This window comes from Protopterus annectens, chromosome 9.part0 (genome assembly GCF_019279795.1).
Source record: "Protopterus annectens isolate FY-2018-M chromosome 9.part0, PAN1.0, whole genome shotgun sequence".
Classification (NCBI taxonomy): domain Eukaryota; kingdom Metazoa; phylum Chordata; order Ceratodontiformes; family Protopteridae; genus Protopterus; species Protopterus annectens.
In genome coordinates, this window is record NC_056743.1 from 706082004 (window position 1) to 706099626 (window position 17623).

A 17623-nucleotide genomic window follows, 5' to 3' on the forward strand; every position below is an offset into this window, starting at 1 on the left:
GTTTTCTCTTTAGGCTAAACAACATAATCTAAAGTATGACCTTATCTGTATCCTATGATCCTATGGAAAGTGGTATAATGATCTCTGTAGCCCTCCTACAATCCTACATTTTTTTACCTTTTGTAATAAATATCATATACAGTCCTAAATGATTTATTCTGAAACCATGTTCTTTTCTTGCTGATATGTTCCTAATTGTTATTACCTTGTGGTTCACGTATCCTCATTAGATCAATCTCTCACTCCAAATGTACTTCAGATTTACCTTTTATTATGCTGAAGTAGAACTTTCTTCAGTCTCTTCATGTTTACAGTTTGCAAGGTCTACTTACAAATTAAGCCAATTATTTGTGCCACATAGTACAGAAAGAACGGGAGACCATGATACACAAGTTCTAAATGTAGACGAAATTCTACTGTAAACTATAAAACACAACTGAAAAAGTGGATTGAATGAATAATGTTACACAAAATATTCTGGAACCCCATCAAAACTAAATACAACATGCTCAATTGTTTGACTACAAGAATATCATTTGAAAAACACATAAAAACTTGCAAAGCATGCATTCTGCCTGTAAATACATACAAATACATTCCTTAGAAGCATGAATAAAAGTCAATTTTTGCAAAACATGGAAACACATGAACTGAAAATTAAAGAGTAATAAACACACACACACTATATATATATATATGTGTGTGTGTGTGTGTGTGTGTGTATGTAATTTTTCAATTTTCTTATTACTTTTTTATTTTCTTTCATTAATTTGTTTAAATAAGGTGCTACTTCTTTTTTTTCCTTGTAGGCAATATCTTTGTTTGTATAACAGATTATTAATTATTTTTTATTTATTTCATATAATTCCTTTTCCTCTTCATTAAATGTCCATTTGTCTTGCAATAATTCTCTAAATATAACTTGACTTAGGGTTTTATATTCCATTTTCCTTTTGTCCTCTTATCCTCTAAGTCTTCCAAGAAATATTTTTATGCATTTTTTTAAAACTTATCCTTCAACTTGTCCAGTTTTCATAAAATGTTCTCATGCCTATATGATCTTTCCATAATTTATTTATTTATTTACTATCTTGTTTTAAGTCTCTTTCATTTAATCTTTTAATTCTTCTACCTATTATTATATATTCTTCTTTTTCATGTATTTTTATCCATATAGTTATATGATCAGAGAATCCTGACTTGCTTATCCCTTTCTGTATAATTTTTAACCATCTGATAGAAGAAAGTCATCAATTTTAGTCTTAATCTTATTTATTTTGTAAGTCCCATGCTTATTATCCCATCTATATAGTTTATGAGTCTTTAACATCACTGCTGATCTTTTTGCTTATTCTTAGGTTACAATTAAAGTCTCCTACCAGTATAATATCCATATTTACCCAGACATTGTCAAGAATTTCTTTGAACATTGTCTTTCTTTGCTTTTTTTTTGTAACATAAGCATATAATGCAATCACCCTATAAACATTTGCTTTCCATCTTATATTTAATATCATTGTTCATCCTAGTTCAACTATAGTGATATCTAAGAACAACAACAGGGTGTAAGAGTGGAAAAGGCCACCAATAAAATAAGAACCAACCACACTGTAGCCAATGATCCTACAACCCAAATAGGAAAAAAAGTTTCATTACAAAATAATCCAATCGAGTATCCAAAAGACAGTCAAAGGCAATACAGTCGAAGTACAATCCAGATAAAAGGTCAAGTGCTTTCGTCATCAGATTTCATCAGAACATTTTACCATTGCTTTGCTACGCTTTTATACAAATAGTTGTCTTAATTAATCAACATTAATCAGTTCTTAAAGTGGAAATGCCTAACTATAAAAAGTGCCCATTTATAAAAACATTAAAACATTAAACCAACATACCCTGTTTTTAGAAAGAACATATATGTAAACCATTTAAAAACTATAAAAATTGAGGGAGAAATTGAGAAATGTAACACGTTTTAAAGTTTAGATGCCCTGACCTTTAATTCAGGTTTAATGCTAATATGGTCATTAATGCCTGGGGCTTCAGTAGCGTTCAATTTAAACTACCATCTTGCTTCTACTCTAAGCAATTTGTTAGTCCAATCCCCACCCCTAATATTTTTACTAACTACTTCTAGGATACCAAAATGAAAGGAATGTGCAGGGTTCATACTAATATGCTTATGAAGTGCATTTTTCTCATCCTTCTTTGTGATACTGTAACAGTGTTCATAAATCCTTCTATTCAGTCTCCTTTCCATCTTCCCCACATAGAAATAACCACAATCTTGACATATAGCAAGATAAACCAGGCCTGTTGTTGTACATGAACCTGTTCCAAAAGTAACCTCAATATTATATGGTCCCAGTTTAACCATGGGGGTATCAATAATATACCTATAGTAATCACATGCCCCGCACTTAATTGTCCCTTTCATACTTCCTTTGTTGGTCGAATTAGGATTTTCCAATAAATGTTTAAGTTTACTGTTGATCTTGTAGATGAATGATGGTTCATTACCAATAACCATCAGTAAATCTTTGTTCCCTTTAAACGTAGTCCAATTGTTTTTAATAATATTTTTAACTCTGGTAGAGGTTTCACCATGGGTTAGTACCATTGTATGTGAAAAATCTCTTACACTCTCCTTGGCTTGGTCAATCTTAACCTCTGTAGCCCTAAGTACTGATTTAAATCTGAAACTCCATTCACTAATAACCTGGTCCCTAATTTGGGAAACAAAATCAATGGGATATCCCCTGGCCATAAACATATCAAGCAAACGTTGTGTTTCAGCTTCTACCATCCTAAAGTTAGAACACATTCTAACAACCCTGACCATTTGGCCCTTGACAATATTTCTCTTCACAAATAAAGGATGACTACTTGTGAAGTTAAGTAGTCATTCGAAAAAGTGGGTTTTCTATACACGCAAGACTGAAAACTATTAGAGTTGGAATCTTTACTCAGGTTCACATCTAAATAGTTAATCTACATATCTCTACTAGTACCTGTAAATTTAAAATAGTCACAAATCCCATTGAGGTGATCAAGGAATTTTTCATGTATCCCACCATTTTTCCATAATATAAAGAGGTCATCTAAAAACCTCAAGTAAAGAAACCAGGAATCCTTAAAGGGAGTATCTAAAACAAAAGTAGTCTCCCAACGGTACATAACAAGGTTGGCAAAAATGGGTCCACAACTGTTACCCATTGCCACACCTTTTACTTGTCTAAAGAATTCTCCAACAAAACTAAAAAAAATGTTTTTTAGAATCACCTCCATAAGTTCCATTATAAAGTTAACCATTACATTACTCAAATTAGTTTTTGCAACCAAAACATCATGGAATAATTCCAAACCCTCGTTGTGTGGTATGGAAGTAAACAAATCCACCACATCAACAGTGGGAAAACAAACATCAGTATCATAGTACTCATTCTTAACCCTCCTTAGAAAATCCCAGGAGTCAGTATGTGGTCAATAGGGGTCAAGGCTTTTCTAACCATCCGATCAACAAAGACTCCCAAAGGGTATGTTATACTATTATGACCTGAAATAATAAGTCTGTAGGGGGGATTTGATAATTTTTTGTGTGTCTTCGGAATCCCAAAATCTATTAGGATAATAGGGTGGTCAATATTCAAAAAGTTGAACGTTTCTTCATTTATAGCCTCCTGGTACAAAGAATCTTCCAGTATTAGTTTAATTTTCCTATAAGAGATATTAATCTCATTCCTTGAGACACATTCATATTTAGTTTCATTGTATAACATACAAGTAATCCTGTTGTTGTAATATTCAGAATTTACTATAACCATACCCCCATCTTTGTCCAGTTTCATGAAACTTAAATTATGTTCACCTCTTAATCTCTCTAACAAAACCTTCTCGGTCTTGGAAAGATTAAATACTTTGGGCCTATGTTCATGTAACATCTGGAAAATCTCCTGTGAGCAAGCATTTTCAAATGAACTCAAAATAGGATGTAGGGGTGGGTTGTAACAACTTTTCTTTCTAATATTTAATTTCCCCCTATAACTAATCTCTGCGTTGTCTTTGTACAAAAACTTTAAATTCAATTTCCTTAGGAAGATTTTTAATTCAGTTAAGGTGTTACTCACATTTTCCTTAACTGAAGGTACAAATTTTGTACCTTTCATTAATAAATGAAACAAGTCTTTTTGTTTTAGATACTCCCTTTAAGGATTCCTGGTTTCTTTACTTGAGGTTTTTAGATGACCTCTTTATATTATGGAAAAATGGTGGGATACATGAAAAATTCCTTGATCACCTCAATGGGATTTGTGACTATTTTAAATTTACAGGTACTAGTGGAGATATGCAGATTAACTATTTAGATGTGAACCTGAGTAAAGATTCCAACTCTAATAGTTTTCAGTCTTGTGTGTGTATAGGAAACCCACTTTTTGAATGACTGTTTAGACTTCACAAGTAGTCATCCTTTATTTGTGAAGAGAAATATTGTCAAGGGCCAAATGGTCAGGGTTGTTAGAATGTGTTCTAACTTTAGGCTGGTAGAAGCTGAAACACAATGTTTACTTGATATGTTTATGGCCAGGGGATATCCCATTGATTTTGTTTCCCAAATTAGGGACCAAGTTATTAGTGAATGGGGTTTTAGATTTAAACCATTACTTGGGGCCACAGAGGTTAAGATTGACCAAGCCCAGGAAAGTGTAAGAGATTTTTCACATACAATGGTACTAACTCATGGTGAAACCTCTACCAGAGTTAAAAATATTATTAAAAACAATTGGACTATGTTTAAAGGGAACAAAGATTTATTGATGGTTATTGGTAATGAACCATTATTCACCTACAAGATCAACAGTAACCTTAAACATTTATTGGAAAATCCTAATTCGACCAACAAAGGAAGTACGAAAGGAACAATTAAGTGTGGGGCATGTGATTACTGTAGGTATATTATTGATACCCCCCCCCCAGTTAAATTGGGACCATATAATATTGAGGTTACTTTTGGAACAGGTTCATGTACAACAACAGGCCTGGTTTATCTTGCTATATATCAAGATTGTGGTTATTTCTACGTGGGGAAGATGGAAAGGAGACTGAACAGAAGGATTTATGAACACTGTTACAGTATCACAAAGAAGGATGAGAAAAATGCACTTCATAAGCATATTAGTATGAACCCTGCACATTCCTTTCATTTTGGTATCCTAGAAGTAGTTAGTAAAAATATTAGGGGTGGGGATTGGACTAACAAATTGCTTAGAGTAGAAGCAAGATGGCAGTTTAAATTGAACGCTACTGAAGCCCCAGACATTAATGACCATATTAGCATTAAACCTGAATTAAAGTTCAGGGCATCTAAACTTTAAAACTTGTGTTACATTTCTCAATTTCTCCCTCAATTTTTATAGTTTTTAAATGGTTTACATATATGTTCTTTCTAAAAACAGGGTATGTTGGTTTAATGCTTTTATAAATGGGCACTTTTTATAGTTAGGCATTTCCATTTTAAGAACTGATTAATGTTGATTAATTAAGACAACTGTTTGTATAAAAGCGTAGCAAAGCAATCGTAAAATGTTCTGATAAAGTCTGATGATGAAAGCGCTCGACCTTTTATCTGGATTGTACTTGGACTGTATTGCCTTTGACTGTCTTTTGGATACTCCATTGGATTATTTTGTAATAAAACATTTTTTCCTATTTGGGCTGTAGGATCATTGGTTACAGAGTGGTTGGTTCTTATTTTTTAGTGATATTTAGTATTTTAATATCTTCTTGACATAATATACATTTGCTTGAACATCTATCTTTACCCATGTTCCAAATAATAGATGAACCCCATAATGTTTCTGTTTGTGACTTTTCTTCTTCTGTCAGTAATGTTATATCCTCTAATATAATAATATGAGCATTTAATACAGTACACCATTCTGAAATAGTTATCCTTTTTTATGTTTTTCATGCTATTAGCATTCAAAACTATGATTTTCAGCTTTTGAATTAAATAGTTTTAATGGTTTTCATCTATTATCTTTTTCTTTCTTTTTTTATTACGTTTAAATTTTCTTTTTCTTTCTCTCAATCATTTTCATATAGAATTCTTTTTCCTCTTACTACCTGCCAATTTGTATACTCTTTTTCACTTCACTTGTATTATTTGATTCTACCTCATTTTCTTTCTCCCCCTCTTTTGTACCTATTACAATGCCTTTGTTTTCTTGCTTATTATTAATGTCTGTATCTTGTACTAAATTATTTTATGCCTCTTTTTCGATAATCTGCATATCTTTATCAATCTCTAACCAAACAGATCCTTATTTTTCCAAGGGCAATGAAACAGTTGTCCCACAGCACAACGGAACCCACACCACCCAACTATATATAACAACTCAGAGATCGCACTACAGTGGGGAAAAAAGCAAAGTTGTGTAGTTGGCTAACTACTTCATTGTCCTTGAAAAATTCAGCAAAACACGGAAATGATTTTCACTGAATACATGTCCAAGAAAAGGTGTTCACTGAAGATACGTTTCGGCAGGCTAATATAGACCCAACCAAACATGTCCTTTTTTACCACATTTCTTGTGGTTCCCTATCACATCTCGAACGCTGACAATATTGAATTTGATATTGTCGCATCGAGAATGCCGAAAGGGCAGAACGTACAATGGATAAACGGAAATCTCCATAAGGGGAGATTTCCATTTACCTCAATGTAGTGTGGTCTCAGAGTTGGTCTATTTAAGTAGCGGGGGGGTGTGGGGGTGCAGGGGGGCTTGCCCCCTGCCTACACCCTTTAGTTTATTTTTTTTTGTTGTTCATTTTTTTTTTTCTCGGCATTTGAAAATCGGATAGTTCCATCATGTCAGTTCGATATTTAGTGATTCAAACTATTCAATTTTCGAAATGCTGATATAGATGCTTTCTTGCATTTCAATTCAAAATTCTTAGCTTCATGACTGATTTACCACATCTTTTGTCACATTCACTTATTAAATGATTATCTTTACCATGAAAATAACAAGCTTTGGGCAGTCCTCTGTATTTCACAAAGCCTCTGTTGCCCCATACATTAATTATACTAGGAATGTGTATGACATTATCATCTACCATATTTAATATAACCCCACATTCCCATCACTCTGTCCATAAGCCTTTCATCATAAATTTTTGTTGTATCCAGAACATCTTTACACACAGTTAATAACTGCTCGTTTAAGTCCTTTGCTTCAGTTTAAGTTCTAAATTACACTAGTATTCTCTTTTTTGTTTCTCTATGAAATAATTGCATCACATATTCTGATCATGGATTACTGTTCTCTTTTTCATAATTTATTAAAAGTTCTCCATGGTTTGTCTAGTTTAAAAAAATATCACAGATTGTCTATTAATGAGAATAAATATTCTTACCTCTGTAGGTGAAACACTGAATGGTGCTTTTACAGAGTCCCACACTTCATACCTTTCCTGTCCTTCTTCATTTTTGCTACTTATTCTTATGGTGTATTTTTTCTTTGTCTCCTTCACCTCCTCGATTTTTTCTCCTTTCTTCACCTTCTGCGCATATGATTTTTTTTCCTGTTATTTCCTCCACCATCTCTTCTTCTTCAGTCTTCTTCAGTTCTCCTTCCTCCTTCTGCTCTGATCAGAACGAGTTCTCCACCTCCGGCTTACTTGCTATCATTTCTGCCATCTCCAAACTCAAAACTCCATTCTCCTTATTTTCTCCATACTGCCTGTTTGTCTCCCTGTTTCCTCCTGTTTCTCTGGGCCACCTTCACACCTGGATTGGAAACAGAAAGACAGACACACCACACACTAACGCGTCTCCCTACGATGAAGAGTAGGGTTTTTTATAGATATATACATTGCATATTATTTACATATTTACATTATTTACATCTATTTACAAATCTCCATACATTATAAACTTTAATTTAAGCATTCCTTCCCCACTCTTTTATCCACAACAAAAACATTATTTTCTCTAAAATGTTTGTCAGAGTCCATTTTCCATTGTATTTAATTTCATTCAGTCACTAGTTCCATATAGTCCATGAAACACAAAATATTATTCTGCCCATTTTCTTCACTTCTTCCTGTTTTTGTGCACCATAATAACCAAATTCTGTTATGTCCATATTTATTTGCTCAACTTTTAACAAGCTTTTTACCCTATTATGTTTACATATTTATTTCCACAAATTATTAACTCTTTCACATTTCAAAAACACATGCTCAGTAGTCTCAAGCTCACCACATTTATTGCATATGCTATCTTGCTTTTTTTGTATGGCATATTTGCTTTAACCAGCAATTTTCTAGTAGACAACCTCCATAAAAATCATTACATTCTTTAATCTTTTTATAGTTATTATATCTCATCATTATGGATTTTTTCTTATCTATTTCTAAATCTTTCCTTGGATCAATGGAATAAAATGCTTTCCTAATACTTAAGTACCATTCCTTTCTATTGTTCTCACATATTTTCTTTTCTTTATTTTCTATAACACAATTTTGTTTTGATACTCTTTCATTCACAATGCTTTTACTTCTTTTTTTAACTTTCATTCCTTCCCACAGTTCTTTGTATTTATAGTATAATATCATTTATATCAAGTTTTTATTTTCCTTCATAATTCCCTTTAATACCTTATATAAAATTAAAGATGCTGCATGTACTATTGGGTTTATTAAACCAAAGCCTCCCTGCTCATCTTCCATATATAGAATCCCTTTTTTGACTGGATTCAGTCTAGAGCCCCATATAAAAGAAAATGTACTCATCATTAGTTCCTTTTCATACTTAATAAGAATCATATAGATGCTAGCAACATAAGCATTTTTCCTGTTACCATGGTGTTCAACAAGTGTGCTTTTTTTCTATATGAAAATCTGTATGATTTTCAAAACTTAGTCATATACTTTACTTCTTTGAATACATAATCCTATTGTTGTTGTCTGTATTCATTCCTTCCAAATATTATTCCCAATATATCTATATTTTCATTGAACTCAATATCTCCTATCCTACTTTCAAAAACAAATACTTTACTTTTCTCTTTATTTACACTTAAACCAATTTTTTAAATTTATATTTAATTTTTCATTTACTTTTTCCATCCATATTTTATTTTTAACAATTAATACAATATCATCCACATAATTATACATTATTGGCAATTGTACTTCATCATTTTGTATCTACCGCTACTTGACATTTTATTAATTTTCTTCACTATTACATTCATAACTAATGAGAAAATTACACTGTTAGCTGGGCAGCCCTGCTTTATTCCACATTCTATTTTTATTTCTTCCCCAGTCCAGTCATTTACATTTAGTTTCACATAATTCCTTTTATAAACAGATTTTATTATTTGTAATATTTTTTGCTTACCTTATATGCCTGCAAAATTCTCCATAATGATTTACAGTGAATATTATCATAGGCTTTACTTATATCCCCTATCATAACCTTCACTTCTACATTTTTATTTATGATATCATCAACTATTTCTCTTATTATCCATAATAACTCTAGACTTCCTTTTCCTTTTCTTCCGAATAAATTTTGGCCATGTATTCTATCCATTTTTTGTAATCTTTTTGTTATTATTCTCATAAAAAATGTATAATCCGTATTATTCAGTGTTATAGGTCTCCATTTTTTATCTCCTCTTTATTTTCTTTTTTTAAATATAAATTTTATAACTCCTGTGCATATCCCTTTCTCTTTAATTCCAGTTTCTAAGCATTCATTCATGACTCCTATAAAAATTATTTTTTGTCACGCTTTCATTTCTTTATGCATACCATATTCAATTCCATCCAATCCTGTTGCAGAATTCATGTTAATATCTTTTAGAATTTCATTCAATTCTTTCATTGTTATGTTTTGTTCTGAATACTCATTATCTTCATTATTTAATTTTTCACCTTTATAAATTTGTTCTATGTTTTCTTCTGTTTTAACAAATAATTTCAATACATATTATTTAATTATTTTCTATATTCCTTTTTGCTGTCTTATTTGCTTACCTTCCTTATTTTTAATTATCTTATTATTTTTCCTTCATCGTTTTACTCAAATATGGTGCTACCTCTTTTTTCTTTCCTTGTAAACAATATTTTTGTTTATATAACAAGTTGCTACTTTTAATTTGATTCATTTTATATAGTCCTCTTTCTTTTTCATAAAAATAATTGTTCTTCTCTATGAAGTCTCTAAATGTTTGTTGACTTAATATGTTATGTGTCTCTTTTACTTTTTTCTTTTCTTCCTTGTACATTCTATAACACTTTTTTATATTTCTCTTTTAAAATTAAGCCAGCAAAGAGTCCAATACTCATAGTACTCTCTCATATTCATATGATGTTTCATAATTCCATAAGTTCTTTTTTCTCTTCTAAATCTAATTCCTTTTCATTAATTCTCTTTATTCCTTTTCCTATTATTATATATTCTTCATTTTCCTGTACTTTAACCCATATAGCCATATGATCTGAAAATCCAGCACACTTAATTCATTTTTTAAAAACTTTTAAACTATCAGTTATTAAGAAATAATCAATTTCTGTCCTAATTTCATTCTTTTTATAGGTCCAGTGGTTATTCTCCAATACACTTAACTTTCCACTTATCATCATTATCATCCACAGCAGCAGCCCATTTTTTCTACATGGGGTTGGGGTATCATGTTAACTGTCACCAACTCTCTCAATTCAGTGTTATACTCCTGCCTTCTTCAATACTGATGCCTGGACATCCTTGCTTCTTCTTACCTTCTTCCCGTCTGTCCCAAATCTTCCTTACCAGATTGTCTTCTGCTTTTCTACACGTGTCCAAACCACCGTAATTAGTTCTCTTTGATCTTTTCTTCAATCAGAGCTACTTTGGCTTCTGCTCTTATGTCCTCCTTTCATCACCTGTCCCACAGTCTGCATCCTACCACCTTTCTCAGGCACTTCATTTCCATCACCTTGAGCTTCTTCAACAGTTCTGCCTTTACTGCCCAGGTTTCTGTAGCATGCAGTAGTGCTGGTCGCACCACTGTCTTGTACACCTTACTTTTCAGCTTCTTTGGCATTCTTCTGTCATAGACTACACCTGATACTCTATGCCAGTTGGCTACAGCCCATCTTATTCTAGATTTGACCTCTTCATTCAGACTACCCTTCTCCTCAACCACCCCTCACAGATACTTGAAGCTGTTTACCTGTTCCACTATCTTCCCATCTATCTCTATTTTCAGCTTCTTCTGATTTCCCCAATTTGCTGGCACTACCACCGTCTTATCTGTGCTTAGTTTCATTCCCATGTGCCTTCAGATTTGCATGCCATTCTCCTATCCTTTGCTGAAATTCTAGCTCAGAGTCTGCCTGTACTGCCACATCATATGCATACAGCAGCTTTGTTGATCTGTCCCCTCAAACCTGTTTGCTAATTTAGTCCATCACCAGTATGAACAGCAGTGGGCTCAGAGCTGAACACTGATGTACACCCACTTCCACTGGGAGCCCCTCTGTGAGGACGAACACTGTTCGTACTTGAGTCACTGGGTCCTTGTACATAGCCTGCACTAATTCTACCAATGTTTCTGGGACTTCAAACCACTGCAGTACTGCCAAAATCAGCTTTCTTGGGACCTTGTCATATGCTTTCTTCAAGTCTAGGAATGCCCAGTTGGACTCTCTCTCTTCATCTCTAGCTTCTTCTCAAGTATCTGTCTCAATGCAAACATTGGGTCAGTTGTGCTGCATCCTGATCTGAATCCGAACTACTCATCTCCCATATTGCATTCTACTACTCTGCGTATCCATTTAGCAATCACCCTCTCTAGAACTTTCATGCAATGTGGTAGGAGTTTGATGCCTCTGTACTGCCCACAGTTGTGGATGTCCCCTTTGTTCTTGTACACTGGCATGAGTATACTTATTCTCCAGTCATCTGGGATATGCCTTTCTCTCCACACTGCTATTAGTACCCTCAGGAGCCATTTCTCTCCTATCTCACCCAGCATCTTCATCATATCTGCTATGACCTCATCTGAACCTGTTGCTTTCCCTGACTTCATCTTCCTTATTGCTGTTCTTACTTCTTCTAGGGTGGGCTCCTCTTCTTCTCTCATCATAGGCTGTTTCTGAGGTAGTACAGCTTCTGTGGGGTTTTCTTCATTCAGAAGCTGCTGGAATACTCCTTCCATCTGCCTTTGATGAACTGTGGACTGGTGAGCAGTTTGTTGCTGGCATCCCTTATGAAGGGTGTCTATCTTCTTTATCTTTCTGTCTTTGCCTTGCAACCTGATATAGTTTCTTTGTGCTGCTTACTGAGTCACTTTCCAGAAGCTGGTAGAGTGCCTCTGATGCCCTATTCTTTGCTATTGCAACTTCTTTCTTAGCTTCTTTGTTAGCCAACCAGTAGTCCTTCCTAGTCTGGTCAGTCTTTTCTATCTCCCACTTCTTCCTGCAGTCCTTCTTTCTTTTGATGACTTCCTGGACTTCTGCATTCCACCACCCAGCTTTTATTATGTACCTTATTTCCATACCTGGCTCAGCCACATATCCTTTCTGTAGTCCTAACACATGCTGTTAATAGGTGCTGCCACTCTTCTTCAACTCCACGTATTTCCTCCTCTTCTTGGGGTGCCACTTCTCATAATCTCATAATTTATTCAACCATTTTAACATCAAAATTGCTGTTATTTTTTCTTAAATTACAATTAAAATCACCACCACTGTAATGTCCATATTTACACAAACGTATTCAAGAATATTTTTAAACATCCTCTCTCTCTCTTTTTTGTTACATATGCATAGAAAGCTATAATTCTATACACATATTTCTTCCATATCAAGTCTATTACCATAATTCATCCTAGTTCCACTATGGTTACATCTTAGGTTCATAGAATAGTACTAGGCTAACTGCCTTTGAGGGCCATTTTAAGCCTAGCCAATTACCCTATGTCGGAATCAAACCCTGCACGTTTGGTTTATAAGGCAAACACCTTAACCATTATGCCAACCTCCCACCCATAAATATTTTAATGCTTTCCTGACATAATATACATATGCCCAAGCATGTTTCTTTCCCCATGTTCCAAACTACTGCACCATTCCAACCGTTTTCAGTTTTTCTTTCTTCTCTGTTAATAATCTGATATCTTCTAAATCAATAATATGTGTGTCTACAACAGCACACCATTTTAATATACCTATTCTCTTCTTAAGATTTTTCATACTGTTCACATTTAAATCTAATATTTTCAGCTGTTAAGAACAGTTAGTATAATAAAATGTTTACCCCTTTCCTTTTTTATTTTCTCTATGCATTATATTTTTGAATTTTTTTTTTCCTTTCTTTAACTCTTTGGTCTATTGGATTCGTTTATTTTTTTACTGTGCACCAATCAGCTTCTTCCTCACTTGTCTCCTCTGTTTCTTTTTCCTTCTTACTTTCTTTAACTTCATGTATAAGCTGCTTATCAGACACACCTTTTTGTACATTTTCTACATTTTTCTATCTCTTCTCCTGTATAACTTAATTTTCATTTTCTTGCACATTCATTTATTCTAGCCATGAATGACCAGTATTGCCACATTTTTGCACATTAAATCACATTTTTTGCACTATGCCCTGTTTTACCACATACATATTTTTTTATCACATTAATTGATTAAATGATCACTTTTTCCACAAAAATAACAAGTCTTTGGTTGACCCCTGTATTTCACAAACCACTTATTTCCATGAACATTAATAATACTAGGTATGTGCATAACATTATCATTTTCCATTTTCAGTTTTACTCCACATTCTCATCCCCAGTCCATAGTCCTCTTTCATCATATATTTTTGCAGTGTCCATTATTTCTTTACATATAGTTAACAAGTGTTAAACAGTTCTTTTGCTTCAACTTTAGTTCTAAATTGGATAATTATTATTTTGTTTTGTTTGTCTGTAAAAAGCTTGCACCACACAGTCTGACCATGGATAAATATTTTTTTTTGCTCATATGCACCCAAAAAGTCCTCCATGGCAAGCCCACTCTCAAATATCAAGTCACAAAAAGTCTATTTATTAATTAAAATAAATGCTCTTACCAATTTTGCTTTGACAGAGTCCCAAACCTCATACCTGTCCAAACTTTCTTCTTTTTTACTGCTCACATGTACTGCATACTTCTTTTTTGTTTATTTTATTTCTTCTTTCTTTTTTGCTCCTTCTCCAACAGTTTGTGAAAATGTTTTTGTCTCTGGAACTTTTTCTGGCATAGTCTCTTCTTTTCCTTTTTCTTCTTCTATTTTTTCCATGATATCATTCCATGAAATTTCTGCTCCACTTTCTGGTTCATTTTGATTTACCATTTCTTCCAAATAATCATCCCGCAACCCCCCCCCCCCGCTCCCGATTGGAGTGCTGTAATTATGTATTTTTCAGAGGTAACTTTCTCTTCTTCAAAGAATTTTGTCTGAAAGTTTTCCACTGAATCCATCTCAGTTGCAGCTACAATTTCCTTTTCTTCCAATGTCACTGTTTTTTCTGCACCCACATCATCAGAAAAAAAACTTCTGGTAGGGATTCTATCATTTCAACTACATTTTCAGCAACCTTCACTCCATTTTCAGCAAAAGCTGAATCAGCCATGTTTTCTCCCTGTTCCTCCTGGCTGCTTCCACGCCTGGACAGGAAAGAGGAAGTCAGGATGTGTAACACATAAAGCCTTTCCCCAACTACTTAGAGTAGGGGAAGTTCCCCAATGCCCTGGTCAAATTTCCTATTTTAGTATAAAATACCATCTTAGTTCTTCCCTGAAAATAGGCCACTGGTGGTCAAGTTGGACTAACCTAGTTAAGAAAGGATAAACAAAATTATGAGATGCTAGTTTTTGATAGGGTGCTAAACCTATGAAGGAAAACAAACGTTCTAGTGCAAGTTGCAGTTAGTAGCTTCTAGGGTAATGTAGCCATATGTGGTTGTGTTGAACTTGTATCTGCATTCTGCAGAAATTTTGCACTATTTTATAAAACAGGCAAGCAACCATGCAAAGTTGCTATTTATACATATATTGTATGTAAAAATAATTGTTTCAAAACGTTGTATTTTGGCAGACATGATTTGAACTCTGATCTCCACCTTCCCCTTTTTTACAGGATCCTGATTATTTGCAGTACAGAGTCAGCCCAGTCCTTTAGCAGGGAAGAAAACTAGACATCCCTAGGCTAAGTAAGAGCTCTATGGCACATTGGTTCTTGATTCCCCAGAGATGAGACTCAGGTAGGAGAGAACAGGCCAGCTAGAGGAACCTGTGGAGAAGGCTAACCCTGACAGCTGTTTCATTTTAATGACTCACTTGATCTCCACAATGTTATCAAACCTCAAGGATATGTATGTGCCTCTACATATGCTCTCACACACACAGACACACTCTGTTCTTCATGTGCTGCTAAGTGCAATCCAACAACTGACAGCAGGCGCTCTTTAAACTTGTGCTCCATGGGTGATCTAGACCCATACCCCTCCCCAGGATAGGTGATCTGGCAACAGCAGCTCATTTCTATCTGCCCCCCCCAACACTCATGATTCTAATTGAACAAGAGTTGTATGGGTCACAGTCTGGGTTTTATCCCTCACAACATGGGGATGGATATGTGATCTGAATTCTTTTTTACTGCAAAGCACAATATTATCACCCTATATGAAATAATTTACATGTGCATTTTGAAAGAAATGAAGTCTAGAAAAAAAAATCCATTCCCAGTGACTGCTGCATTAGCAAAAGTGACAAACAGACTAATATAAATGCAATTAGATATATTTTCTGGGAGATGTATGCATCCAAGTTACATTGTACTGAGAAGAAAAGGTATTACTATTTTTTTTTGTTGATATGCTCTTTATTAAATTAATATTTCTGGTTTTCTGGCTATGACACACAATTTCTCACTGTCTTTTTCAGTTGCCACTCGTATCCCAGTATCTCAGTCTGAAGGTAATCTTTTTATGTTATTCATTTTGTTCTTTGATATATGCATTATTTAATATATTAGTAATAGTAAATTAAACCCATTAACTTTTTAAATCTTCTCTTCATAGGTTTAATGAGCTAAACGAAGAGTGATGATAGAAGTGCAGAATGGAACACAGAATGACTATTCACTAACACAGATATAGCTGTATTCTGTCTCAGTGCATAAAGATATATAGCAACTTCAAATCAAAAGTAATCTTTAATTTTTGGACTCTGGAAATTGATTTTATTGATTCTTTCATATTCAGTGACAGTTTTGTCACTGTGGTTTTCCTTTTTGGTGAATAGCATGCTTAAAATGACACTTGCGAATGATAATTACTTTCCTGACTTTGTATGTTGAGGAATTTCTGTACAGAATTTCGTGCTAGATTTCTAGCAGTATATGTGTAATCATGCACATAAAAGCAGGAAATTTTTTATTTGTACAAATCGTTTGATACAAAATGCTTAGCATCTGCAATTCAATTGGCTTGTTTAACATGTTTTCTTGCATTTATTGTCATAGAGTAGAAAATGGGTGATTCATAAACATATGCATCAGATCAATTTTATATGTTCTTATCTTCTGAGTTTCTGGAAATTTGATTTGGCAACATTCGAGGTGGAGGTACAGAAGCCAAAATGTGGGATTGTGATACTGAAGATGTAAGTCACTATCTTATCAGTGTAAGAAGTTGTGGTGTGACCTTTAAAAGTCCAAAACTTTCAGTTATGCTTAATAAAGCTCAGCCTGAGCACGGATAATTAAGAGTGTTTAAATGAAATAAAAGTACATAAAATAATGTAAAATAAAGAGTTTTGGACCAGGAATAAGCATTAATTCACATATGTATATAATCATTATGGAAGCATTGTGTTTCTGATGCCACAATCGATATTTACTTATTGCATCTTTTATACTATTGTCGTTATGAAGAAATAAACAACTGTAAAATCATACATCACTTAGTATGAGATTTGAACTCTGTTTTTTTTATTCTTGTTATCCTTTTCACGTATGCTGTTTTGCGGATTATTCCTTTCTTTATTTGGAGGGTTAATTGTTTCAGGATATTCACGAGATACCTTTCTGTTATGTCTTGAGATGAATATTGTGCTTTTGTCAGTTTGCTGAAGCATCTGCAGTTACTGCACACTTGTGGTGCCTAACTCAGGTTTCTCTGTGTCTCTGCCATGTGCATCTGCACTTAAATTCTTTAGCTTTCTCTGCAAAACATGGCAATAGTTATGATTTCTTGTCCTCACAGAAGAAGCATGCTTTGTAACAGAACTGTTCTTATTTTTTCTCAGCGCTGTTTTGATTTTTTTCTTCTTTCAAGTCCACATCTATGGAAATATTCCTAGGAAAACTCAACAACTATAAAGAGTATAGGTAATATAGTACATGGAAATGGACACTGCTTGTTAAAATGTAAGTAACAATGATGCACAACTAAGATGTAGCAATTAGGAATGCAGTTTGAACACTTAAACTTGAATAAGACTTGTGATGCGACAGTAGCACTCACCCAAGGACAAAATTTAGAATGACTGCACTGGAAGGCCTACAGATCTCTACAGTACACACACTGCTTTT

At 33.9% G+C, this 17623-nt stretch overlaps 1 protein-coding gene across 1 annotated transcript in view; it reads left to right on the forward strand.

Annotated features, from left to right (window-relative positions):
- The window catches only part of LOC122811473 (H-2 class II histocompatibility antigen, E-S beta chain-like), a 354402-nt gene extending 337416 nt beyond the window's left edge, over positions 1 to 16986 (forward strand). The window contains exons 5-6 of the mRNA XM_044083337.1: positions 15973 to 16005; positions 16110 to 16986. Coding sequence (XP_043939272.1) covers positions 15973 to 16005; positions 16110 to 16123 — 47 coding nt within the window. The 3' untranslated portion in view covers positions 16124 to 16986. The remainder of the gene's footprint in view (positions 1 to 15972; positions 16006 to 16109) is intronic.
- The last annotated feature ends 637 nt before the right edge of the window (positions 16987 to 17623 follow it).